Raw genomic sequence first — 27,072 nt, 5'->3', positions numbered from 1 at the left:
GTTGCATGAGCAAGAATGATATTGTGCGCTGCAATGAAGGGCTCCTTTTCTGAATCTCCATTAGAGCAGTTTCCCAAAAGGTTTTGAACAACGACCTGGAGGAAAGATTCCAGAACGATATGCAGCAATGACAAATACATTTGTTTCACTGAATGTTACCCAGTACTTTACCCTGTCCCAAAGTTTTTGAAACAGATATCTGCTAAGTATTTGAAGTCTTCCCTGGGAGGAAAAAAAAAAAAAGCTTAATAAACGTTCAATGGCAAGCTGGGATTACAGACATAATGTACGAATGCTTGCACTAAATTGGGGCCTAGCCAAGCTCCATATCTTTCCTCTAGTTCACAAGGAATATCGAAGTGAATCAGAACGATAAACGGTTGTATCCCTGTAAATCAAGATGAGCAAAATTCTACAAGCATTCTAATGAATGGCCTCAGATGAGCATTGAAATTTCTTGTATTTTCATTTCGCAGCTCCTCAGGTTAGATGCTAGCTCTTTATTTACACTCGTGGAGGCAAACCTCTGAGGAGGAGAGCGCTGATGAGCAAAATTTACAAGTGGTCAATCCCTGCAAAATTTATGCTTCCATATCTCCCTTCTGCAGGCATACAAGTTTGAATCAGGGAAATGAGTTTAACTAAATACTAGTAACAGGTCATTGCCAAATCAGTTGGAGATGTGAATGCAAAATTACTTGGTAAAATTCGTGCCCAGGAAATTGAAAACAGGTCATTGCCAAAGGATTTTTTTTCTTTATTCTTTTTAATTAATGATAGTTAAATGGTATTAAACAATCAGCAACACACACTCCACTGAAGGAGTTCAAAAGGCAATTCAGCTGTATTTTGTCAAGGCAAACCGTGGGGTTCAGCAGAAATACCGGTGATATTCATCAACAACAACATCTCCATTGTCTCCATCAATTACTGATCTCGCAAAACTGTAATATATACGAGCTGTTCTCGAATTAATTTTCGAACCAATGAAAGAATTTCACGTGAATACTACAATTTTGATTTCCAAATTATTGGCCTTTAAACTCAGACTGAACCGATTCAATCCGTGATCCTCCTAACCTGAGTGTGTGTGTGTGTGTGTGTTTTTTTTTTTCAAATTCCCCACCTTTTCCCTCCAATCAGAACAATTCCTACGAAAATGCTTCGATGACTAAAATGCCCTTAACAATTATCAGTAACAGCTAAAGGATTTTGTTTGGCTTTCTGAACCTCTCTTCGACTCTTCTGCCACTCTATCCCCAAGGCCAAAGCTGAGGTTGAGGTCCATCACCACCGAACTCAGGCATCCCCATCTTCCAGGAGCCCTTAATCATTATCCTTACTGTCCTTTGGTCTTCCTCTTCCCAGAATTTTGCTTCATGTTGAAGAATAGTTTCCTGGTAACACTTACTTCTGCGTTCAATATTTGCACCATTTTCAGAATTTTGTTTTTCGATGATGAATAGGGCCAGGTGGCGTTTTCTTTTCTTTACCTATTTTTAGTATTGGAAAGAACAAGTAGATTGTAAAGTTGTAAACTTGATTTGGGATTTTGAAGTTGGACAAAATGGACAGGTTTTAAGCTCTCTAACTGAATAACTGGGTACCTTAGGGAATGAAATGAAATTTTTTCGCAGATATATTCAAGAGAAAAATTAAAGTTGTCTTCTTTCGTTTACAATCTTTTAATGGGCTTTTATTATTTTGTTTGTTTGTTGCAGTTGTGTACTGGTGAGTGTTATCTCCATGTTCCAGTACAACAACCCATTTTTATATGTAAGAAAAGAAACAGGTCCATCAAATCTGCTGCTGCTGCTGCAGCTGCAGTTGCTTACAATGCAACTAGTTCTAGTGCTGCTGCTGCTGCTTCAAACTTAGAGATATCATCTGCTTCATCTCCTTCATCGTTCCCACTCTTTCAAACCCCTTCATCACTCCAACCTACTCCTGCCTCTGAGGTAGGTTCAATTTGCACCCTTTTTTTTATTGAGTTTCATATTACTTCCTATTAATTGTATATTTTATTTTGTTGATTCACCCTTTGATAAGTCATTTGTGTCCTGTGATGAATACGATTTTCATTGGTTGCTCACCTTTTTATTCTCATCATGTATCTTGGGAGTAAGAAAAGCTAATCCTTAGTAGTAACATTATATTGGCAGAAGCTGTAATTCTATAACTACTGTCACCAAACGCTTGATTCTGCTGTTCCTTCTTTCTTGAAATCAATAAACATGAAGAATTTTCTATTCTACTGGGATTTCAAATTGATTATGACGTAGCCTTGGAAAAGGAAGTGACTTTTTTTTGTAAATTGAGAAGTGTAGAGAATGTCCTGCTTATATTGTGCTCTTGGTTGAACTTTGTCATATGGAAAGGGAAAGAGGATTGATGAATGAAAGAAATTATCTGTTTTTAATTTTTTTTAGTAGGGAAGGGGTAGGATTTAAGGAGCAGGGAGGGGGAAGGTGGGATTTGCACCCAGGACCTCTAATTCCTTGGACCACAACCTTAGTCTTTAGACCAAGGTCTCCTTGGCAATTTATTTGTTCATGCATGTATGATTACTTTTTAGTGTGGAATAAGGTCAAGAAAGACATGTCAGCAATTATTGGAACTAGGGTGGAGAAATTTTCTGCAATGTGGTTGTGCCATTTTCTGCCTTCTCCATTCTTCGATCTGTGAATCTTCATATTATTACCTTGCCATATACTTGTCTGGAAATTTTTGGTATAATTATTGTCTCTTCTATTTTTTAACTACATCCATTTGTTTGATTTTATTCTCTATTTTGACTTGAAAAGTTCATTAATTTTCCATTAACAGTTAGAACCAGCAGACCCAGATTTCTATAAGATAGGATATGTTAGGAGTGTTAGAGCATATGGCATTGAATTCAGGGAAGGCCCTGATGGGTTTGGAGTATATGCTTCCAAAGATGTTGAGCCTCTTCGTCGAGCTAGGGTTAGTTTTGCTTCTAGTAGTTGTTATACAATGTACTTAGCTATAACTTAAGTTGTCATTGACTATGACAAACTTCAATACCTTTTGATTTGTTGTTTGTGAATGCGAAACAAAATGATATTCTTTCCATCCAATTATTCATGTGATTCTGCAGGTCATCATGGAAATTCCCTTAGAATTGATGTTAACTATAAGCCAAAAGACACCCTGGATGTTCTTTCCGGATATCATACCTGTCGGCCATCCTATATTTGACATCATCAATTCAACCAATCCAGAGGTAAATTTTTAAGTATGTTGCTCATTCCATGTTTAATCTTTCTATTCACAGCTGACAGTTTCATCATTGCTCATTATATTTTCTTTTGTAGATTCAAGTATTTAGGTAATATTCAGTTACGTACTATTAAATTACTTAGCCATGCTCACTAGAATCATTTTCATCTGTAGGTTTTCTTTGTATTCTAGAATAGGTCATGTATTTTCTTAAAGTCCTAAATATAATATTGGTATTTTGACAGATAGACTGGGACCTGAGGTTGGCATGTCTTCTTTTATATGCATTTGATTGCAAAGACAACTTCTGGACACTGTATGGTGACTTCTTGCCAAGTGCTGATGAATGCACTAGCTTGCTTCTAGCGACTGAGGTTTGTGAATGAGGATCCTAGTAAAAAGTAAATGCCTTATTGCTAACTCAAACGCATTTGGCTTTCTAGAAGTACTATTTTGTCTCTTTATGTGGTCTTTGTCAAGGGCACATGCAAATAGTGGATATTAGATGTACAAGATAGTTTACAATTTGTTTACTGTGTGTGTTTTATAGGTGGACTCTGTAACCTAATTCAGAATTATTGTGATGTTTTCACTACAGACATAACTGTGTCTATATATATATATATATATATATATATATAATTTTTTTTTTGGCTTTCAAGTATCTCTTAACTTTTGCATCCTGTAGGTTGAAAGCATTGGTTTCATGTGAAAGCTATATTTTGTGGACTTAATATGTCAGATAATGGAGCAGAAAGTCATTTTGAATCCTTTATGCTACTGACATTTATGTCATGCTTTGGAGCTCATAATTCATCTTAACATATTGTTGTATGATTTTTCATTTATGGTTAGGAGCTGTATGTTTCTGCTGAGATTTACTCTCTACCTGTTCAATGCTAAATATTCCCTGACTTTTGAGTTCTGGAATTGTCTACTAGTATTATTTGCTTTATGTGGTTCTAATACTGCCTGTCACTCCCTCCCGTGAGTCCATAACTATTCTGTTGCTTCTCATTTTGCTGTCTGACATATAGTTCTCTTTTTGTTTTCTTTTTATTTTCAGGAGGACCTTTTGGAGTTGCAGGATCACAATCTTGCTTCCACTATGAGAGAGCATCGACAACGGGCATTAGAATTCTGGGAAAAGAATTGGGTATTCTGCAGTCTTATCTGCCCTGTTTATCATCAGATTTTTAGTATAGTTAGTTGTTATTTTAACTTTTATCTGTGTCTAATATGTTGACCTGTTCTTAATTCATTCAGCATTCTGCTGTTCCTCTTAAAATAAAGCGTCTTGCTCGTGACCCTGAGAGATTCATTTGGGCAGTGAGCATTGCACAGTCTCGATGCATTAATATGCAAACAAGAATAGGTGCTCTGGTTCAAGATTTAAACATGTTAGTTCCTTATGCTGGTGAGTTCTTCAGCTTATCTTTTTTTATTTTCTCATACCACAATGTGTCATTGGTTGATATGCTAGAATCATGTGGTCCTTCAGGTTTTTATTTAGATATGCAGCTCCAGTTCTGAAGCTTTGTATGACTTTTGGAAATTTATCTTGAATTGCTGGAGTAGAGCCAAAAAAAATGTGGAATAAGATAATTTTCTTAATCTCTTCCTACAAGAAAAATGAAAATCTGTGGGTACAGGGTGCTTCAACTGCAATTCTGTTGTAATCGAGTAGGAAAATGAACAGATTAGTAGGACAAACATCAAAAAATGAACATTCTTTATAGCCTAAAACTTAAAAAAATGTAAGGAGGTGATTGTTTGATTAATTTCCTCTAGCAGTTTTGAAGGACAAGGAGATGATTAAGGACCACTTCGTGACATGAAATTTTTCACTCGGTTAAGCAAGACTGCTAATATGTCTTTGTTAATTAGAGTCTCTTGAGCATTGTTATGCCACTAAATCTTGCACTTTTTCACTTGCATTATGTCATTTGTATGCCAGAGAAGATCAGAATTAGAGGCTAATGTTTAAAGAGTGGAAATGTTGAGAAATCATAAACTAATGGAATTGTTGTGAATATGTTGAGAAATTATAGATTAAAAAATCTTAATATATGAGTGTAGTGATTAATTACTGAGGGTTCTTATCCAGATATGCTAAACCATTCATTCCAGCCAAATTGCTTTTTCCACTGGCGTTTCAAAGATCGCATGCTTGAGGTGATGATTAATGCTGGACAAAGGATTAGAAGGGGAGATGAGGTAAATGCTTGCCAATTTCCGTGCTAAATGGTTGATCTGGATTGAGTGATATATGTTAGTAGAAGCAGCATGGTGATTGTAGTTCTTTGTCACATTGTAGAAGGCATGAATCTTTTTTATGATTTAAAATTTGTACTAGTTGTTGGCATCCTAATTGAATTCTGGTTCATGCATTATTAGGCAATTGATGTCCAAGTCACAGTTTACCTCTTAAGTTACTAAAAGATTGTTTAGGGATGGTAATAGATGTAAAATCTACTTGCAGCCTCCAAATCCTGGCATTTAAAACTTGGAAAACAAATTTTCTTTCTTGTGCTGGCTTCAATCTGTCTTTGGTGTTATTGGCTCAACTCACATCAGGATGAGAAAAGAAAATGTTCCTTGATTTTCATGCTTAAAATTTTCCAACATTTCCCAATAAAAAAGAAAGAAAAAAAATCGAAGACGACTGTCAAATTTCTCTAATTAATTATCAGAAACTATAATATGTGATATAGCAGACCGAATACCAATAAGCAAAAACTTAATCTCTCTTACATTGTGGTCTATTATACTAGCTGTTGCAGACTTGAAGTCTCTTTACTAATAATACTTGGTTGTTGTTTGCTCATACCAATTTCTCTACTTCTTTTGCCTCCATTAGAGTCTACGCCTATTTATAAAGTGCATACTGCAGATATGATAGGCTGTTACTTTCCTTAAACCTTTGCAGATGACTGTCAATTACATGAGTGGATGGAAGAATAACTTGTTTATGCAAAGATATGGCTTTTCATCGCCTGTGGTAATGGTTCTTTTCCTTGCTCTGCTTAAAAAATTGCAATAGCTGTTACACTATTGTAGATAATGTCATTGTACTTGCTTTCCAATAAAGCAGATCTTTTCCATTGCCATGGTTGAAAACTTTATCATGGGCAGAACCAAGAATATAGTAATCTCTGTATTGGTCCCACAGCGATAATTTTACTATTTGCCTCCATTTTGTTTTATTTTTTTTTTTAGAAAAAAGGGAGGTAATGGCTTGTAACATTCTTGTTTCCTGATTGTTTGCAATAGGCTTAGAATGTTTGAGAATATTATTTGATTTCAACTTATGAAGCAAAAGCGAAGTCATTAAATTTAACTTTTAACTTAAACATGTAGTACGCTAGTTGCCAAATTAGAAATTACAGTTGTGTGCTTGGGTAGGATAGAAAACTTTGGCATAAGAGTCAAATAGCTTTGTTCCAATAGACACTATAGATTTCAGAATATGACACAACCTTTAAGATGTCATGATCCGTGTGCCTGTAATGAAGTCTCAACACTTGCACAAGTGTAAACTCAAATTAAGAGGTTTAAAGATACAAAGAGGTAGTGACTAAATTTTCTTTGATCCACCAGTTCTGTAATCTGTCTTCTGTGAGGATAAAGAAGGACAAGAGGAAATAGAAACAAAAAATAAAAGAAAATTTTGAATAACTCAAGGATTGGGAGTTAGTACTAATTCTAATTCATGATCTTATCTAGTGACTTCATTCCTTAATTTCATCTTCTTTTCTAATGCTTTTATGTGTAGACAATGCTGCTTCTCTCTCTTTTTCCTTCTTTCTTTTGTCTTTTTTGTTTATTTTTATTTTTAAGCATTTTTTGTGAGAACATCATATATGATATATCCTAAGGGCATGGATAATGGGGTGTATAATGGTAGTGATGCGTGTCAAACCTTGGCATATTGCCTGAGGAAAGATGGCTTTAAGCAGTTGGGCTAAACTCTGAACTCAGGAAATGCAGATCTTGGTATCTTAAATCCTTATTAGCTCCGCAGTTCTTCGTAATAGCTTTCTGGTACAGCTAAATTGCCTATATTTCCACCGTGGATTTGATACCCTTCTTTTTGGCTTTGAGTTTTTACTTTTTCTATTTTTAAAATTTTTTTTGGTATTAATACCTTTCATATATTATTAAATATGCAGAATCCTTGGGATGTTATTCAATTCTCTGGTGGTGCTCGGATTCATTTGGATTCTTTCTTGTCAGTTTTTAACATATCTGGCCTTCCGGAGGAATATTACCACAACAGTATGGCTGATGGGATACTTTCATTTGAGCTTTTATCTTGAATTTTTAGGATTAATTTATCGAATCAACAAAATTGCTAGCAGGTCGGTTGTCAAATAATGGATACAATTTTGTTGATGGAGCTGTTTTAGCAGCAGCTAGGACATTGCCAACATGGTCAGATGGAGATGTCCCTCCAATACCAAGTATAGAGCGGAAGGCTGCAAAGGAGTTGCAAGAAGAATGTCAGCTAATGCTTGCCGAGTACCCCACAACTGCCAAGGAAGATCAGCAGATTCTAGGTATCATCAGTATGAAAGATCAAGTTCCAATAACAGAAATGCATATAACCAAAAAAAAATTCTGCTGCCTTTAAACACTGGGGTGATGAAATAATTGTTTTTCACCTGAGAACTAGATTTGCAGAAAAATTTGGTCTCTGTCTTGGAACTTTGAAGCTTCTAAGATCCAAGACAGAATCGTGCGAACGGAAAAAACTTGATCAAAATGTAGTATTTTTGTCACAAAGTGGCTGAAATTTGGCCTCAGATGTTTCACGTTAGAAGTCTAATGTCCTCGTTATTATTTTCTTGCATTGTCTTTGACAGATTCTATGCCTGAAGCTAGGAGGACGCTGGAAGCAGCAATAAAGTATGTAACCACCAGTATGCATACATTGCTTTCCTTACTGTTCATCAGAACTATGAGATTTACATGACATTATATTCGTGTTTGCAGGTATAGATTGCACAGAAAATTACTCATAGAGAAGGTCATCCAGGCATTAGATGTCTACCAAGAGCAAATATTGTTTTAACGCGGACAAATTTAGGAGGTTTAGCCACTTTTTCTAAGTTGGAAGGAGCCGAAACAGACAATATTCATCTGAGAATGAGTGGGGTGATCCCTTCCTCCCCTCCCTGGTCTCTGCATCTTTTCTTCCACGGATTGTTTCTTCAGGAGGATGGGGGAGTAAGGACTAAGGATTTGGATCCTGATACCAACAATGTGACTGCCACTGGGCTGTCACTTGCGGTGCCTCTGCCTCGACAGCTCTCACTCTTTTGAAGCTTGACTAATCCTGGGGATTCTTGGATCTCCTAAACTTCAACTAGAACATCCTAGCTGTTGACTTTGCAAAGAAGGAAAAGATCAGGTTGGAAAACAAAAATGAAGAGTCGAAGTTGTATATTTGGAACCTTTTTGCCACCACACTGGGGGACAAAACTAGATGATAATCTATGACATCCCAGAATTAAGGGCAAAACTGCAGTAGGCCATATCAGTAAAGAATCTGAATCTCAATATGAACCATACCCTAGAGCACTTGTCCCCCTCTGTGAATCGCAGAAAAGGATGACAAATTAAATAGAAAAACAATTCTTCTTCCTCGGGCATAATTACGGGAAATCTGTTTCAATTTTTTGACCTGGCAGGTAATCAAGTAGTGAACTGAAGGAAGAGTCATGTAATAACAAAGGTAAGATAATTCTTCTTTATTCAACAATGTATGAAAGAAAGATTAATCTACAATACACTGATATTGTATACATTTTCACTATTAGATGTACGACATATAATTTGAATTTGAATCTATAACTCAAATTTTGCACATGTATCGTATAACCAACCATAATAGTGTATACATCGTTAGTGTATATAATATTTATTCAAAAAAAAAATCAAATGAGCAAGATTTTATATATACGTCATATATTCAATCGTGGTAGTATATACACCTTTAGTGTATATAAAATTTACTCAAAAAAAAAATCTAACTGAGTAAACCCAAAAACAACTTGTTTGCGTGGTCATGTGAAGACCATGGCATGAGATTTAAAATGAGAGTAGCATGAGATTTTTTTTTTTTAAAAAAAAAAAGAAGTTTGATTTCTCGTGTAGATTACGATGGGAACATCGTACAGTCCCCATTTCCAAAGCCATCCAAAGTCCAGCCAGTTTTCTAGCTATAGAGAAGGAAATTTAACTGTACTCACTAGGAACACCATTCAATGTCCAGCTAAGAACAGACGAATTGCATTTTATTATGATGCACTTTCGCCGAACAGGATAAACAGGTCCATTCAAAGTTTTCCATGTACATCAATAGTAATGCATGTCGAGGTCCATATAGTATTTTAAATAAAATAAAATAAAAAAAACCTACCGTCTGTAATGTGCTAAAGTACAATTAAAGACTGCCTCCAAAAAACTAAATACTCATTTCTCTAAGCTGTGGTAAAGACAGTAGTGTGCAAAACAAAAAAATGGCGCTAGTTGATACGATGCAGATCAGAATAAAAACGAGGCAAAACTGGTATTCAGTATCCAACTGCTTTCACATAGCTTATAATGTGTCTAGAGATTTCGGTAAACTTGAATTTTTAATATTTGCATTATAAGACATTTTTAGACATTCTCAGCTGCATCTCTTTGTGACTCTTCTGACCTCCCTGCAGCGGCCAGCCTCTCTGCTGCTAATCTCTCTTCGAGTGCGCGAGCACCCCTTTCCCTGCAATTGAACATTTTTCATTCATCATCTTATTAAAGTGAGAGTTCAGATTCCACAACCAATTTTTACTTCGTACTTCCATCAGTTCTTTCTTTAATAAATTTCTTCAAGAAATGTATTCTCTGTTAAAAGGCTTCTATTAACTGATATAAAAGGAAAAATCATTCAATCAGCTTTTAATCTCAGGTTATACCGAGCTGAAGAGTTTTAATTCATGTCAAAATCTACCACGTGAGATAACCTAGACAACTTATCTGATTGATGAAATCCTCAACATATGAACAAGTTCTGAGAGAAAAGGAACTCCTCAAGGCATTATCCCTGTTACAAATGATTATATGAAGCACCAAGAAGAGTTAAGCATTCGTTATCAATTATCAGCTCTCCTTATTCAACTTGCAGAAACTCTCGAATGTTTCTCTTCCGAGTCATCTTTTTCTTCTACTAGTAGTCCATTACCTATCCCATTCATAACACCAAAATTGAACCGCTCCACCAAGTACCATCAAGCATGATGTTACTTCTGCTCTAATTACATCAGTCAGATAAGTGTTTCAAATCTACGTCCTCAAAAAGAACAAATTGCAGAAAAGATTGCCTTGTGGTAGTAGTACACCTTCAAAAAAAATGAATTACTATACCTGAAAAAACAAACCTATCCTTTGCACCCATTTTAAAAGTTCCATTCCAGATCAGAAGGCTATTGTTTGACTAAAGCTCATTTAATCTCATCCCTTTTGAGTTAATTATTGCTTCCACTAAATAAATAACGGCACAGGTTACCTCCTCCGAGATGCCTCGATAGGATCAGAACCAGGCAGTGGCTCACCCCCCAAGGTATGACCCCTGGCCTCATCAGAAGTTTCAGATCTTCTTCCACAACATAATCGCCCAAATATTGTAGCAATGGGATCAATTACAGGTCTGCAAGCCATTCATCAACGTATAGTATCAAGGAAAGTAAGGGAATGAAGTGCAAAAACTGAGCTGAATACGGAAAATTGCAACTCGCATTGCTTGCCTTAAAAATTCAGGGAAGAATGTAGAGAATGCAAACTCATCACTTGGATCACCCCTGAGTTTTGTTTCAGGTTTACTTTGCCAATATCTGAGGTAAATCCAACCTATATATGCACCAAATACTAAAGTTGGGAGGTATGATGCTGAATCTGGTGTAAAAAAGCTTGCAGCAATGGACACCAATAACATGAGAGAAGGCAACCACTGCAGATAACCATAACAGATATACAAGAGGATGTCATACAATATTCTGAACCTCTTCTTTGTATATGAATTTTCCAAACATGTTGAAAATTATCACTCAAGTACTCTCAAGTTACATACTTTTGCTTTTAATTTCAGCACAGGCAGCTCTTGGTCAGGTATAATTTGCTTAATGCCGACAAGAAATCCTGATAGAATCCCTTGAAAGCCAGAAATTGGCATATAACTACAAAAAAGGCAAATAAAAGAAATCAGATTGTTCCATGTTAACAGTCAACAAGATGGCATATGGAAATCAGAATAATTTTGCGAGGCATAATAAAATTAAAGTTTCATACTTATATTTGAAATTTTAGTATTATAAGATATATAGCATCTAACATATGTAAACTCCAACAATGTTTCTGCATAACAAGTAAATCTTGAAACGCTTACAGGTAATTTTCCTGCCTTGTTATGTAGTACAAGCAAATGGCCGTGATGAAAACACAGACAGAAGTTAAGAAATTAACCACAAAGATAAACTTTAAGAATTCTCGAGAACCCCATATTGGTTCAAGCAGTTTTCCAAGGAAAAGGAGACCAAGAGTGCTGATGACCACCTGAAAAATAATTATATCATTAACATAGATCTTTTACAAGGTAAAAGGAAACAAAGAAATGACTTCTCTAAAATATTAAAATATCTTTCTAAGGGGGGTGATGATGAAGATATGGAGCACAAGGCGACAGAAGGGACAAAATACGCACTCCATGCACAGATTGCTCAATGTAACCGGCAGTTATAAGATTCCAAGCAAAAGGAATTGTCCTGCAAGAATAGGAAACAATAAAGTTTCAGCAATGAAATACTACTTCCAGATCCAGATATGGCCGATACAAGATTTTTTCTGGACAAGACAGACTACTAGCTAGCAGACCATGGACATATGATATGGATCAGAAACGACCAAACATGACAGAAACTCTTATATGAAAATTAAAAAAAAAAAGCCTTAAAAACAAGGATTCAGAGTGTTTATCGGTGTCAGCGACTACTTTCTCCAAATTAAGCGTCTAATATATTGATAAAGCTGTGCAGTGGACGTGGAAAAGTAATTAATTTCCATAAGCTCCCATTGGCATAATACTAAAATCACAGACCAAAAATGTATGGTTGTTAAGGAAAACCAAACCCTTCCAAAACCTACAATGGCAGGTGCTTCCCTGGATAGGCTTGACCTTATTTCAAATACTACAACCATTTATTCAATTAACTCCAGTTGGAAATTCACTCCCTGACAGCCTTACTGATTAATTTTGCAGATCACATTCCATAATTCAACCAAATGCAGAAAAGAATAAACATATAAATGAAATTAGGCAAAGGCTAAGCAGTAATTATCCAATTACCGAGCTTAGTATTAACATATATTGTATCGCAACAAAGAGGAGGAGGAGGAGAAATATGAGTACTTGGCGGGGATAAGAGCAAGATATGAAGAAGCAGTAGGAATAATCTGCACAACAATGTGGCCGCCCACAAGCACCACGGCAAGCCCTTTACACAACTTAGTGAAGCCCCCTGTCAACACGCCCTAATTCCAAATACAACGCACCCAATTCTCAATCAATTTCACAGATCTAAGTTCAATAAGGAAAACCAAACCCTTCCAAAACCTACAATGGCAGGTGCTTCCCTGGATAGGCTTGACCTTATTTCAAATACTACAACCATTTATTCAATTAACTCCAGTTGGAAATTCACTCCCTGACAGCCTTACTGATTAATTTTGCAGATCACATTCCATAATTCAACCAAATGCAGAAAAGAATAAACATATAAATGAAATTAGGCAAAGGCTAAGCAGTAATTATCCAATTACCGAGCTTAGTATTAACATATATTGTATCGCAACAAAGAGGAGGAGGAGGAGAAATATGAGTACTTGGCGGGGATAAGAGCAAGATATGAAGAAGCAGTAGGAATAATCTGCACAACAATGTGGCCGCCCACAAGCACCACGGCAAGCCCTTTACACAACTTAGTGAAGCCCCCTGTCAACACGCCCTAATTCCAAATACAACGCACCCAATTCTCAATCAATTTCACAGATCTAAGTTCAATATGTCAGTAGAGCCTAAAAAATAAACATAAACTTGCGATATATGTACACTTACGCCGCCGGATAGTGGTGGAGTGCTCATTGCTCAGAGGCTTTTTGGCTTCCACCGGCGGTCTTTTCAGTTTTTAACTCCGATTAGATCGAGCTATAACGCTGCAAATTTATGCTAGGGTTTCTTTCTCTACTCTTTTCTAATTTTGCAGATTTTTATGTATTCTCTGAGTAATGATTCTACCAATAAATTTCTACTCCGATTTTGATTGATAATTCAGCTCCTCCGGCTTTCTTAGCTCTCAAGGTTTAATAATGATCGTCTTTTGCCTTTGAAATAGATGGATCACGCAAAATTGCCTGGTCAGTCCCTCAAGTATTTATAAAATCTAATTTGTTTACCCATAGTTCTTTATTTTTTTAGGACAAAATTTAAAATGTTATCTACTATTGTCAATTTGTTATTGATGAAAATAATTTTTTTTTTAATGACAAATACTTTGAATTATATCCAACGAGTTCTACTCTGCACACCGTTATAAAATCTTTTTTTTTCTTGAGAAAAGCACGGAACATATTGTTTCTATTCAAAGAAATGATTAAAAAAAAATGAGATAGTGTATCGTAGGACGAGCGATTTTCTTGTTTCGACTCAGAGAGAAGCTCACTCTCGAGTAGTAGTACTGTGTTTTAGCCATGAAAAGGGCAGTGCCATATGCTTTTCACAGGTTTCTATCGTTCATTAATTGTCATTTTTAGCTTATTATTGTTTGACATGGAGAAGTTAACAACTAAGGATCTTTTTAGGGAAAATCGTTCAAAACGTCCCCCACATTTTGAAAAATAACTTTTTTCATCCTTCACTTTTAAAAATGTAATTTTACGTCCCTTACAAATTCACATTGATCAAATTTGGTCCCTACTTAGGTTTTCGACTAGTTTTTTGTCGGAATTCACTACGTGCCTTCCACGTGATTATATTTTAAGGGCAAAATTATCAAATCAAATTTTAGATAATTCGATTCATAATCTCTCACATTTCATAAAATAAATTTTTTTGTCCCTTTCATTTCACAAAATGAATTTTTTCATTCTTCACATTTTTCAAAATGAATTTTTTCATCTTTTATTTTAACATGTGTGTGAATAATTTTTTTTTAAATCCATGTATATATCTATTTGATTTCACCTGAACAGCACGAATAGCATGTGAAATCAAATAGAGATATATTACATATTATTCGTACTGCTCAAGTAAAATCAAATAGATATATACATCGGTTTAAAAAAATTGTTAGTTTTTCACTTATATTCATTTTCTTTTACTTGAAATTTGAAAATAAAGAAGAAATTTAATCCTAAATATTATCGAGTGTTTATATCGAATTAAATTTGGACAGAAAAAGTAAACAAAAGAAAAGTATGACAAAAAGAAATTAGTGATTGGTATTTTCAAATTTTAAGACAATCACAAGGCAAGTAATTCAACAATTGGTCTTAAAAGTGTCGAATAGAAATTTCAGATTTAAACTGAAATTTGTTAATTTGTTAGCACAATTATAGAATTCGAGTTAGGACCCATTAATTAGATGACCTTATTATACAAATCAATAAATAAATTATTACCAAAAGAGAAATGTCACAAATATTGAATATGTTCAAATGGTGAAATCATATAAATATATACACCGGTTTCAAACAAAATTATTAGTTTTAAACCCCTATAAATATATATTGAATAGCATATGTATAACTACGATTAGTATTTTTAGATGAAATCCAATAAAGATAAATTACATGTTATTCGTACTGTTCAGGTAAAATCAAATAGACATATACGTGGGTTTATAGAAAAAAAGTTATTCATACACATGATCAATGAGGGATGAAAAAATTCATTTTGAAAAATGTGAGGGATGGAAAAATTCATTTTTTGAAATGTGAGGAACGAAACAATTCATTTTGTAAAATGTTAGAGACAAAAAAATTTATTTTGTGAAATGTGAGGGACTATGAATCAGATTATATAAAAATTCGATTTGACAATTTTGCCCTTAAAAAATGATCACATGCAAGTCACGTGGTAAATTCCGACCAAAAACTAGTCAGAAACCTAGGTGGAGACCAAATTTGATCAATGTGAATTGTAAGGGACGTAAACTTACACTTTTAAAAGTGAGAGACGAAAAAAGTCATCTTATAAAATATTAGAGACGTTTTGAACGATTTTCCCATCTTTTTAACCATTGCAGGTTGGGCCACCCCATAGAGTAGGTTTCCCCTCCCCTTAGGAGTAGGAGTAGGATAGGCTAGGCTAGATGTGCCGTTAAGCTAAAAAAAAAAAAAAAAAAACCATTGCAGGTAACTAGAAATGTTTTTTCACATCGTTAAAGAATGCTTATGCTCAAGTGATAGTGTGATCAATTCGGCCTAAAGAAGCAAGTTAAGATCCAAGTTCAGACTGGATAACAAAGGCACTAAAATTAGCTGGCTGTCTTGTCTCAATTCTCAATGGACCAAAAGATCCATGCTCAAACTGGAAAGAGGTCAATCACGGAGGAAATAGAAATTGGTAAATGCAAGAACAATTAAGCACTCTAAACCAATATGGTGATTTCTCACTCTTTTACACTGTTAAATCTCCTGAAACTATACAGAATATACAACGTCTGCTATGTTACAACTAAACAGCATGAACAGTCGGCCTCTGTTGCCTGACAAATTGCAGACACCCATACAAACACGTCATATAACTCTCAAATACAACTGAAGAGTAAGCAGCTCGATCGCCTCCATTCATAGGTTATGCAGGTGCCCAGGTGTAATAACAAGTATACAGTACCACTTTAACTCGTGTTAGCTCCTCAAAGATGAACCATTTCCAACAGAACTGCTTCTATCCACCTCAACCCTCGTCTGAAAAATTACCTCGATCGATGTCAGGACCCCTTGAGGCCATTGGAAAATCATACGCCGACAGCAATTCTCTTAGGGGCAAGAGATATATGAGCCAAACTGGCTTCAAAGAGGGTAACCAACACCCGATGACATGCCATTGCAGATGCTGTGACCAACATAATAAATGAAGTCCAGTAGAACCTAAGCATCAATATTGGATCCTTCCTTGCAGAATCTAGTATCTTGAACAAAATAATTTTTATCCGTCGATCTCTTAAAAGGGACTCATAATCAATCATTGGTGTTATTCTAGAAGATGAATCTATCTCAATGTTGCTAGCGCCTCTACCCAACTGCACTTGGGGACTAAATTGTACAACCTGAACACCATTCCCTAAAACCCTGCTTATCCACTGATAAAGTATATCTGCGATGACTCTACAAAATTGCTGACGCATGGAATTTGCCTCCTTTGACACCATAGCTCTGACTAATGAAGTTCCATTCTGTGTGTTGAAATGCAGAATCAAGCTCAAGTTAAAGGTTAGATGGCATAAACGACAAGGTCACACAAAAGGGAAGGCTAGCTCAGAATATGACAACTATTATTCCCCAGTAACAAACCCAAGTTAAAACTTCATACTTGCATCTGCCATCAAATTGTTCGACAGTCAACAATGTTGTTCAAGAGAGTTTCGTGCGTTTATTTTTATTACAGCAAACACCTTTTGATTCAACAATTACAGTTGGTTGACCAAAGAAAACCAACAAGTCAGAATCTTCTACCTCAAACAAGTTACTGCACTCCTTTCACTCTATCCCAAGTAACAAATATGTTTCAAATTAACAAACTTGAACTTAGCTGGAAAAATAGCTGATTTTCATATCATTTGATTAGTTCAAGAATTATAGAAGTTTGAACAGAATAAATTGGTGTAAACCAAAATGAGATAAAAAATCAAGAACTACAATGCAAATGGATTATGCTCATCCTTCTACCCTACTTAACGCATCTTTAATTGCCTTCACAAGATTACCATGAAGATAAGAGTGATATTTAACCAGCCAATGACAATGCAAACATTGAGGAGATATTTGTGAAGAAGAAGCTTGAAGCTGAACGATACTTACTGCAGTCATTAGGAGTCTTCTAAGCACATAGCCATCCTTTGAAGGTAAGAGTCTCAAAATCAGGTTTGCTACATCATGTTCACCAGAGACTCCAATTGAAGAAGGGTCACGAGATGTTTCAGACTTTGATGCCGCCACCAGGTGCAATCCTTTTCTGGACAGAGGCAAGAAACTTGATTTCAAATCCACCAAAAAAGTGATGAAAAGAAGGCAATAACATATAGATAAGACATCCTCATAAATATCAAAGAAGGCAAAGACCTAAAAGTCAATTATCAGACCGCCAATTTTGGAACCGTGTCCTTTTCAATCTCAGGACTTGGAGGCAGAAAAGGACTGCTGTAGAGTGGTTCTTCAGGAATCAAAATCTCTCTGCTAGATGACTAATTAATTTTGGGTTGATGGGTACTTCAAACCCAATGCGTTGCACCAGAATGACAGATGAGAATGGAAACAGATGTCATAATCAGAAAGGACTGGGCTAATGCTTACCATCTGTCAATTGGAAGTTTCCTGAGTTGGGTAATATAAGTTGTTTGGACAACTGACAGCTACCTTCCTTAAGGTTCACCATAATTATAAAAACATGACCATTTGTTAATAAAATATGGTGTCCTCGTTCAAACTTATCAGATTTCATATATTCTGACATAAACACTCCAATGCAAATTCAGCACAAAAGACTAATTGTAGTTCCAGATGAACCTTCTAAACACTTTAGAGAGGATAGGAGTTGTAATATTAAAGAGAACTTTACAAAATTGACTAGTGAATCAATAAAATTTCATAAACAAGATGGGTCTCTTGTGTATCATAGTAAGCAAAAGCAATTACTGCAATGTCTTCTATCTATACTAATAGCCAATAAGAGAGAGATATTTTTGTTGAATCTTTGAAAACATGACAGAGAAGCACATTTAAAAAAAAAAATTTTGAATTGAAATATTACATTTGATAAGAATGGCTTATGAATCAGCAATCCTTCAAAAGCACCCTCCACAATAATGTTTTCATGTTTACTTTGGAATATGTAAGAAGAAAAACTGGAGAGACCAAGAGGCCAAAAAGCAAAGTCAGAGAATGTATCATGCAAAATGTGCAGATTTAAGTAATAGAAGCTTGAACCATATAGAGAAAGTTTGCTCCACTGTTAATGAATCAAAGAAAGACACTAGTCAGTATACCTTGCAGCTCCAACTCTTAAGAAAAGAGCAAGCTTTTTCCATTGAAATTCCTTTTTCCTGTTGAACACAACCTATCAAGGGACACAAAAAATTTAAAAAAAATCAAGACAGATCTACCAAAATTAGTAGTAGTATCTTGATGTCCAGCTAGTAGTTCACATAAAATCCGAGAAGGAGGGAGGGTGGAAGATTACTACCTAACATACACAATGAAACAATTGAATGGATATAGCTTTTAGATTTACAAAAACACACACACAATCACTTCAGCTGATTTTAATGAAACAAGTATAGGCCCAAAATTAGAGTAAACTGAGTAATATGACTTGTGAAGTTCAACTGCAGAAATTAACTTTATATCTTGATCTAGGTTAGTCCTAAATGCAGACAAGGGAATATTTGACCGAATAGGTATATCATGGGCTACGAAAGAGCTGAAAGTTCGAGGGTCAAGGATGTAGCAAACCAGGTTTTCAGGGATCTCTGTGCGTTTTTCAGGCTGTTCATCAGATAAAGTTACAGTCACATATCACTAATTTCTAGTGGTTCCAGAGGATGATTGTGCATCGATAAGTGAAGTTTCCAACTCTAAGATATAAAGCAGGATAGAATGGAAGTTTTATTTAAAGGAAACTTTCTGCAGTTCAAATTAACTAGAAGATCTATATGACAAAAGAAGTGCAGGTAGCAAGTACATTTAGCCCCCACTCTGAATTCACAAGTAGCAAAGACATCCCCTTAATTCACTTTCCACGACAACTAACTCTCAGATAATGGGCTTAAACATGATAAATATAAGCTGCAGATATTTGAAAGACAATTTTGTGCAACCAGAAAACCCAGTACAATGATGGCAGTGTTATAATTTATATATGTACCGAGTGCAGAATTCTCCCCGAGGAAGCTGAATTATCAGTGAGAAGTTTACGGACAACATAGGGATATGCAGCCTCAAATGTCTTAAAATTTGGATCTGCAGCAACTGCCAATCCTGCAATATATGACCAAAAGGAAGGTAAATACATGTTTCAAAAAGAGGCAATTTTCATAATATAGTATTCGCAGCTTGTAGAAAGCTGTCAAATGCAGTTCCAGTTTATGGATGACAAACATGAGAATTGAAATCACAACCATAACAGGTATATATGCAAAGAAAGATAGAAAAACAATCCTATCGAAATACTTCTTTGCACTTAAGAATCTAAAATCCAGCAAAAAAAAAGAAGGATGTGTTCATTTGAGGCCAAATATGCTTTATCGACAATTCTACCACTAGCAGTCATTTCATTTACTAGCAAATCAAACCAGGTCATGTGTGCCTAGACAGAGACTTCCTGACACTTATCTAGTATCCATTTTTGGAATACACTCCACAACCCCAGAAAATGAAGGCCATAAGGAAAAGAACCAACCACTTGATACATAACTCTGGTTCTGTGTTACAATACCATGGGCAATCTACCAGAAAATATAGTACCAACCTTTTCGACATTTTGGCCAACAAAAATTTTATACCAGGTATTTCCAGATAGAATTTGTCTGATGAGTAACCTTGTGGCACTGGTTAAGCAAGGCCCTTAGTCCTAGTTTTTTGAAAAGTGATGCTGTATTGAGAATGTGCGAAAGGGGCAATAATAAAAAACAGATAAAGAGACAGATGGATAATAAAACACCATGCACATTACTCTACATAATAGCCTCAGATTAAGCTTTCCAACAGGTCATTGTTTTTAAAGGAAAAGTTAGCAGAATTCCGTAAAGTTGACACTGCTAAAGTCAAAGGGTTGACAAAAGAAACATGACATGGTAGTCTACCTTCTAGTGAAGCCAAAGACCGCAGAAGCAGAGTGTAGTATGGTGGCATGCGAAAATGATACTTCAGTGCCACAGACCATATTTTACCAAGAACCTAGATCACAAATGTCAATGTCAGCAACCAGTTATGGAAGAAATGGAAGAGAACAACCAAGATTTAGATTCCATTTTTCAAATGTCTATTATATTCTAAAAATAAAGTTTCAATGGGGTAAGAGAGAGTGATAGAGCTTCATCCTTCCTAAGGATATGTTTGCAAAAGAAACTGAGAGTGTACTGTTACAAACTCAACATGTTCAGAAATCTTTTGTCAAATTTTGGTCACCCCAAGAATAAGTCACCATATTACAGTTCTCACCCGACTAAACTTGACGTTGGGGATTCCCCGGTTAAGTTCCACCTCTCCCAAGGCATCTTCCAAGTCCTGAATCATTTTTCCACCAAAAAAGTAGATCCACAGACGAAAATTACTTGAGCAATAAGCAGAAAAAGACAAGATGAAAATAAAGCCAATTCATTGGAAAATGATTTAAAGGATTTCATGTAAAGCATGAATAAGAGAAAATAAATGGATCAGCTATTGCTTATTGTACACCATATATTACCATGGTAACACGCAGAACATTAGTTCCTGGCCGTACAACATCCATTTGAATTAGTGCCTGCACAAGAGATGCCCAATCTCCATAAACTATATGCACTATGGATGCAAGCATGGCAAATTGATGTTTCTTTTCCATCTGGCAAAGCAACCCAAAATCAAGAAACCTAACATAAAACAGAAGCAAAGAAGAACCATATGTAAATCAGACCTTCCTTCAATTAAGTAACAAGATAGCCAATTAATCATACCCAATTTGCCCAGATGATGTGTAGCGCAAGTTGCCCGGGTGGGGGTCAGCATGCAATAACCCAGTCTCAAGGAGTTGAATTAGTGATGCTTCCACTCCTTTATTAACCTAAAATAGGTAAAGCACAAAAATCTATGATAAACACAGTATTAAGAACAAGATATTTCATTAACAATAGTGCATATGGCCAACACAAGAAAGCGACAGTGTTTGCGCCTTTCTCCCATTACAGGTCATCACAAGCTCAACAGCAAAAGGTTGGATTACCTCTACAATACCTAATTCTCTAGCAGATATATAAATTCTAGTATACACACGTAAGTTTTATTCTTGCTATGTTGTGTAAGATCAAGCAGCTTTGAGAATGAATGATTAATTTGTGGACTGCCAAATACATAACTCATAATCCATTGATGCATACAAGCCAGAATGCAGATTGCATACCAAGTCAAGAAGACGTCTTTTTGCTTCATTTTGCCGCCTCTCTGTTAATCCAGGGTGCTGGTCAAGTGATTCAGTAGAGAGGAAAAGTAAATCGCGTGGATTATCACCAACCATCCATTCCAAGGTCAGAATCTTTTTCCGGCTAAGATGTCGGAAAATTTTTGGAACACATATAAAAGGATACCGAGAATGTGCTTCCTGCAGTAACCAAGAAGGAATTAGATTGTAAGATTTTGAACCTTTGGTAGGTAAAAAGCAGATTCTTCAAATGACTCATCACACAAAGAAACAATAAAAACACATGATTTTTCTTTCTTCAAGTATGTCAATTTGTTTCATACAACACTATTTTGCCAGCATGAGGCAGATATTATCTCTTTTTACTTTCTTTTGACAAGATTTAGATGTCAGGCTAAGTTCGAACTGTAAAGAAGCACAGAAGAAACAACGAGAGCAATGGCCACTCTATTCGACAAATTTTGCATAATTCCACAACCCATCATGATATTTAAAGGAGTATCCAAAAGAAGTGATAAAATATGAAGACTGATTCACAGAAGTTTACTTGGTTCCAAACAACTATATAGAGATGAAGGAAGGGATAGTTGTGCCACAGCACAAAAGAGGAAGTGACGTCTGGCAGCAGCAGTATACTACCTGCCAACTTCCAGGCTAATCTCATCATGATCCCTGCACCGTCAGTTTGACATTCACAAGTAAAAAGGGACTGTCAGCCACAAGTCTGTTTCTGGAACAATATGGTGGCAGCAAATTTGGAGATTTTCAAATTTCAATATGTTGATAAAAGGTCATAAAATGATTTAAGCGATAATCATTTGTTAGCCAATTACAGTAATTAAAGCCTAATGTGCAGAGAAAATTCCAAACACTTCAGCTGACTAAAATAGCCATCAACTAAGTCTAAGCTTCCTTGTTCTTTTTTCTTTGAATTAATCTTCTATACACTAACAGTGTATACACTTTCACCATCGAATGCATAACACATAATCTAAATTTAAATTTGAAACCCAAATTTTGCAAATGTGTCATGCATCCAACTGGGACAGTGTATACAGTCATTGTAAAAGAATCCTGTAAGGAGAAAATACTTATAAGCATAGAAGAAAATTTGTACCATAAATTTCTCTGCATTGGCAGCCTCCAAGGTGTAATCTAACTCCCCAACTAAGCCTTTTCCCAGTTCATCAGCATAAAGCCTGGGGTCACTCTTCCTTTTTGCTATTTCTTTCAATAGCCCCAGCTGAGATAATTGTCTAAAAAATTATTTAGGCAAAACTGCTTGAGTTCATAAAGTATTTTCCACAAACAGAATTTAAACTAACCCCGAGCCGAAGAATGTAAATATCTCGAACAACCACATGATGTAGGTTAGGGCGCTGGACTTTCACAGCAACATCAAAACCATCAACAGTCCTAGCTCTATAGACCTAAAATGGAAGTCAAACCCAATACATGAGAAAAACACACAAAATGACAAAATATAAGAACAGGGGAAAGCCTATGTCCAATTACTATTTCCAGATAGTACTAAAAACAATCACTTTCATAAGTAAATGAACTACCTGACCAAATGAAGCTGCAGCAACTGGTTCCTCTGAAATATAGCTAAAGAATTTTCCCACAGGAGAACCCAGTTCTTCTTCAATGATCTTGAAAGCAACAACCTTGGGAAAAGAGGGGATATTCTCGTGCAGCTCAGACAAAGCCTGCAATCATGATTTCGACCCTAAAGTCAAACATGAAACAGACGCTCATAAAATCTTCAAAACATTGACATTTTTCAATTATGTTTTTACTTTTCCAACTGTCTTTTTATCTCACATACATCACATCACAATAAGTGCTAGTGTTATTCCAAAGAATTTTTCCAGATAATCTTCTATCCAAACACACTCAATGAATGACAGCCTTCCACCATGGAGGCTATGCATCCTGTTTTATATGAGTGCTTCATATAAATATCATTCAAACTTCTGCTCTCAGAACAAATCATACACGAAGATACAAATCAAATATGAGAATTTCAAATAGGTTCTAACAAATGGATTCTATAATTTAAAGAATAACATGAAACCTTGGAGATCTCAGTCCCAATGATATCCGGTCTTGTGGACAGGGACTGACCAACTGCACAACAAGCAAATGAATAAAGTAAAGAGCTCTGCATCTCTCAACTAAATTATTTACACAAATTTACAAAACTTACAATTCTGCAGAAGAATGCTAGTAAACAAAAGAAAGCAGTTATACACATAAACTTGTGATTATGTTGCCCTTTGACCTTTGCTTATGTTTTAGTTATGTTGTCAACACATAAATCAAAAAGAAAAAACAAAGCGTATATTAACAAATTTGTGGGCTCAGAGTAAATGGTATGCTTACTTTTTATAAATGTAGGGCCCAAATTTAGCATTGTTTCCTTTAACAATATTCCAAAACTGTACTGGGATATATCCTTATCAGCAACATTGCGTTTGGAAGAACCGATCCCTGAGATTCGCATTCTTATTGCAGCAGAAGAAAAGGCAGCAAACACCTTAAATAAGATATCAGCGCAATGAGGAAGAAGTTCAACAAAATAGCTTGTAGTACAATTATAATGAAACCCGTAGTGGTCAGCTGGAAAATCTTTCAACAGGGATTCTCATGCTGAAAGATAAACCATTCAACATCCATCACGAAACTAAAAATGCTAGCAGATTGCAAGGAAACATTCACAAAGTTGAAGAATTCAAGGTCCTTAAGTGACTGTTGTCAAAATATTTGCATTTCATTGATTTCCAGCATTTAGACAGCTTCAACTATGAAAGTGATAGAGCACCCATATATTTGTCTTCTCCCTTCAAAAGGTTGTATAATATTAGATACACACCATTTTAAACGTGGGAAAGTGCAATAAGAGATCATGCATTCTTATTTCAGGGTAATCTCAAAGTTAAGGTCAAGAGTCCTCCAACTGGAGAAAATAAGACAATTCAAGTGTTCAAGAAATGAATTATTTTAAGCTCCAATGCAAGATTTTTCAAGATTATTATGGCAACTACATATGGTTGTCAGAAGCAACCAATACAAAATCTGAGACACATCAGGCATCCTCAACAAAACAATTAGGTTGAAATCAGAATACTTGCAACTGTGAAAGAACAAAAAATCAAAACTAAACAATTCAATAGGACATGCAAAGTACCTCCAGAAGACGGAGGGCAACTACATGAGGCCTCAACATAAAATAGTCAGCTACTTCTTGAGGATCATATGACTCGGGCAATGGCTTCGTCCATAACTTGGATAGATAGTAGAAATAGCTAATATATGCCTCCAGTGCTTGAAGATCAGCAACAAGTAAATCAATTCCAGAAAGCTCTGTTGGAATATATCAAATGCCCAAAGTCAATTAACTAAGAAACAAGTTCAGCAATATTAACTTTCACATGCATATCAACCACACGATCCTTTCAATGTTATCATGAAAGGGCAGGTTAACATTAGCTAAAGTCAGTCAGCCAAAGGTCTTAACACACGTCAACAATTGCTAGTCGTAACATTGAGCATTAGCCATCTTCTAGCTGATTAAAGTTTTACAAAGTGTTGCTCCATCATTTGGATGCCTTGTTGCAAGGTTACAAGCAACAGCCACAACGTAGTGCACCTTAAACAGGATTGGACACAAGCGCCATCTTAGTACTCCCACTGCTTCAAATTAGATATCCCACTTGTTCACTGTCCATTCCATTCCCATATGATGTCCGCTGACCTAAACTGGGAAGTGCTATTTGTCAAAAACTTCAGGTAAAAGTGAGTCGTGGGACTCTTAATTTCTTCAAATGCTCCCCGTCGAATGAAAAATTCATTCAATCGTTGACAATTTTCCCCCATCAAGAATCAAGTTTATCCTGAAACATGGCCTATGTACAACTCTCACCTAAATAGAAATAAAAAATATGTAGAGTTTCTCAACAAGCCCAAGCACACAGGTGGCATTTGATTCTAGGGCAAAACCCATACCTTAGAAAGAAATGTTTGACGACTAAACTGATTCTCATCCTTTAGTAATGCTTCTAATGGATAAATCTTGATTGAAAACCCAGTTGCTAGAATATAAAATTCGACAAACTGAACATTCTTCAAAACCATAATGCTGCTAATTGTTAGTTTTAACACCATAAGGTTCAGTGTCAATTTTAACATTTCTTATGCTTTTCAATACTTCACTGAGCGAACTGTGATAAGTTACAACTTAAAACTTGAACCTGCTTATGTAGATTAAAAGCTCTCATAAATTACCTAGCCAATCTCATTATCATCAATTTAAACCATAAAAAAAGAGTTTGCTAATGATGATCATTGGTAAAAGATAAAAAGTTTAATAACTAAAATTCAACTTGACAAAAGTAACAAAATTGCTAAACCAAAAAACACAGAATTAATCAATTACCACTTTATCAGTATGGAATTAAGAAAACTAGACCTGGATAATAAGGCTGAGGCCAAGAAGGAGTCCTGAGTGGAGAAACAACACGTGGGTCTTCAACATGACGGAGCCAGATGAAGTCATCAATTGATTTTGCAATCTTGGGAAGGTGAAGAGTAGTATTAGCCCATTCCACACCTTTACTAAATCCCTTCCTCAGAAACTCAAAATCCTTTTTCACCACCTCCACAACGTTTCCAACAGCACCTCCTCCACCAGAACCACCAGCTTTTAGCTTGTCCTTGATGGGTTTTGCGGCATAATTACCAGAGCAAAATATGGGCTGGAGTGCAGAAGCGAAGGCCATTTCAGTGCCTCGCAATTCACAGCGAAAGAAAAGGGGATTGAATCACCCAGATTTGCAGTAACAAGACAGGAGATGACAGTAGAAATGAGAAGGCAATGAATGAATGGCGAGCAGGCATTCGCTGGAGAGTAAAAGAGTAGTTAGCTGTATGTATCGGGAGCTAGAGCTACCTGTGATGACTGTCGCTATCCCATGTATTTGTCTTTTTAGTCCAGTCATCTTTACGTATTTCTCTTTTCTACATTACCTTTTATGGCTTTACCCGGATTTGGATTGAGGGATCCGCAATGGGTTAATTTTTAAATTTCAATACGGTCCTCTAGAGTGCAATATCTTTTGGTCCGTTTGGATTCCTTGTTTTTGCCTCTGTTTTTTAAAAATTATTTTTCACATTTCAAATGTTATAGCAAATGTGTATTTCAAAAACACCCATATCCAAACATTATATCAAAAACAACTCCAAATATACATAATATGTATATTTTAATTTGTATATTTCAATTATGTATATTATATATATATATTATATTAATATAAATTGAAATATACAAATTAAAAATTATATATTATATATTACTCCCTTCGTCCCAAAAACTTTGTCGTGCTTTGGGAGTTGAATTT

The 27,072-nt window shown here is 35.7% G+C and overlaps 3 protein-coding genes across 5 annotated transcripts; 1 reads left to right on the top strand and 2 right to left on the bottom strand.

The window, feature by feature from the left end:
• Positions 1 to 960: 960 nt before the first annotated feature.
• LOC113709464 (protein PLASTID TRANSCRIPTIONALLY ACTIVE 14-like) lies at positions 961 to 8,897 on the top strand. 3 transcript variants are annotated; one of them, XM_027232233.2, is made up of 13 exons: positions 1,013 to 1,400; positions 1,722 to 1,958; positions 2,827 to 2,964; positions 3,119 to 3,244; positions 3,486 to 3,614; positions 4,307 to 4,396; positions 4,507 to 4,657; positions 5,348 to 5,457; positions 6,170 to 6,241; positions 7,413 to 7,518; positions 7,599 to 7,799; positions 8,106 to 8,148; positions 8,236 to 8,897. In XM_027232233.2, exons 1-13 carry the CDS (start codon positions 1,380 to 1,382, stop codon positions 8,312 to 8,314), a joined length of 1,503 nt encoding a protein of 500 aa, XP_027088034.2. In that variant the 5' UTR covers positions 1,013 to 1,379; the 3' UTR covers positions 8,315 to 8,897. The 3 variants fall into 3 exon arrangements, with proteins under 3 accessions (XP_071922516.1, XP_027088034.2, XP_027088035.2); XM_027232234.2 differs by having other exon boundaries at positions 1,105 to 1,400; positions 7,602 to 7,799; XM_072066415.1 differs by lacking the exon at positions 2,827 to 2,964 and having other exon boundaries at positions 961 to 1,400.
• Positions 8,898 to 9,817: 920 nt separating this feature from the next.
• LOC113710187 (rhomboid-like protein 19) lies at positions 9,818 to 13,626 on the bottom strand. Its single transcript, XM_027233047.2, has 8 exons — positions 13,394 to 13,626; positions 13,162 to 13,283; positions 11,984 to 12,044; positions 11,669 to 11,835; positions 11,354 to 11,459; positions 11,031 to 11,233; positions 10,793 to 10,933; positions 9,818 to 10,009 (listed from the first exon to the last, which is right to left on the bottom strand). Exons 1-8 carry the CDS (start codon positions 13,418 to 13,420, stop codon positions 9,907 to 9,909), a joined length of 930 nt encoding a protein of 309 aa, XP_027088848.1. The 5' UTR covers positions 13,421 to 13,626; the 3' UTR covers positions 9,818 to 9,906.
• A 2,272-nt stretch (positions 13,627 to 15,898) lies between these two features.
• LOC113710250 (uncharacterized) lies at positions 15,899 to 26,635 on the bottom strand. The gene is made up of 16 exons (XM_027233152.2): positions 26,142 to 26,635; positions 24,861 to 25,036; positions 24,056 to 24,209; positions 23,748 to 23,800; positions 23,236 to 23,379; positions 22,996 to 23,100; positions 22,788 to 22,913; positions 21,653 to 21,850; positions 21,210 to 21,316; positions 20,963 to 21,125; positions 20,716 to 20,781; positions 20,358 to 20,451; positions 19,421 to 19,533; positions 18,543 to 18,613; positions 17,359 to 17,512; positions 15,899 to 16,733 (listed from the first exon to the last, which is right to left on the bottom strand). The coding sequence occupies exons 1-16, from the start codon at positions 26,449 to 26,451 to the stop codon at positions 16,296 to 16,298; spliced, it is 2,472 nt and encodes an 823-aa protein (XP_027088953.1). The 5' UTR covers positions 26,452 to 26,635; the 3' UTR covers positions 15,899 to 16,295.
• Positions 26,636 to 27,072: the final 437 nt, after the last annotated feature.

The sequence above is a fragment of the Coffea arabica genome, chromosome 9e, assembly GCF_036785885.1.
Source record: "Coffea arabica cultivar ET-39 chromosome 9e, Coffea Arabica ET-39 HiFi, whole genome shotgun sequence".
Classification (NCBI taxonomy): Eukaryota; Viridiplantae; Streptophyta; class Magnoliopsida; order Gentianales; family Rubiaceae; genus Coffea; species Coffea arabica.
This window is presented reverse-complemented; position numbering and strand designations above follow the sequence as displayed.

What these genes read in the sequence shown, in the direction of transcription:
- LOC113709464 (XM_027232233.2), top strand. Translation starts at nt 1,380, where the DNA reads ATGTTGAAGAATAGTTTCCTG. An exon ending in AATTCTGGGAAAAGAATTGG is followed by an intron (nt 4,397 to 4,506) that starts GTATTCTGCAGT and finishes TAATTCATTCAG; the next exon opens with CATTCTGCTGTTCCTCTTAA. An exon ending in ACGCTGGAAGCAGCAATAAA is followed by an intron (nt 8,149 to 8,235) that starts GTATGTAACCAC and finishes TCGTGTTTGCAG; the next exon opens with GTATAGATTGCACAGAAAAT.
- LOC113710187 (XM_027233047.2), bottom strand. Translation starts at nt 13,420, where the DNA reads ATGAGCACTCCACCACTATCCGGCGGC. An exon ending in CTCCACCACTATCCGGCGGC is followed by an intron (nt 13,284 to 13,393) that starts GTAAGTGTACAT and finishes ATTTGGAATTAG; the next exon opens with GGCGTGTTGACAGGGGGCTT. An exon ending in ACAAGGCAGGAAAATTACCT is followed by an intron (nt 11,460 to 11,668) that starts GTAAGCGTTTCA and finishes CCTTTTTTGTAG; the next exon opens with TTATATGCCAATTTCTGGCT.
- LOC113710250 (XM_027233152.2), bottom strand. Translation starts at nt 26,451, where the DNA reads ATGGCCTTCGCTTCTGCACTCCAGCCCATATTTTGCTCTGGTAATTAT. An exon ending in AAAGACGTCTTCTTGACTTG is followed by an intron (nt 21,317 to 21,652) that starts GTATGCAATCTG and finishes TACCTATTTTAG; the next exon opens with GTTAATAAAGGAGTGGAAGC. An exon ending in GAAGACTCCTAATGACTGCA is followed by an intron (nt 16,734 to 17,358) that starts GTAAGTATCGTT and finishes TTCAACACACAG; the next exon opens with AATGGAACTTCATTAGTCAG.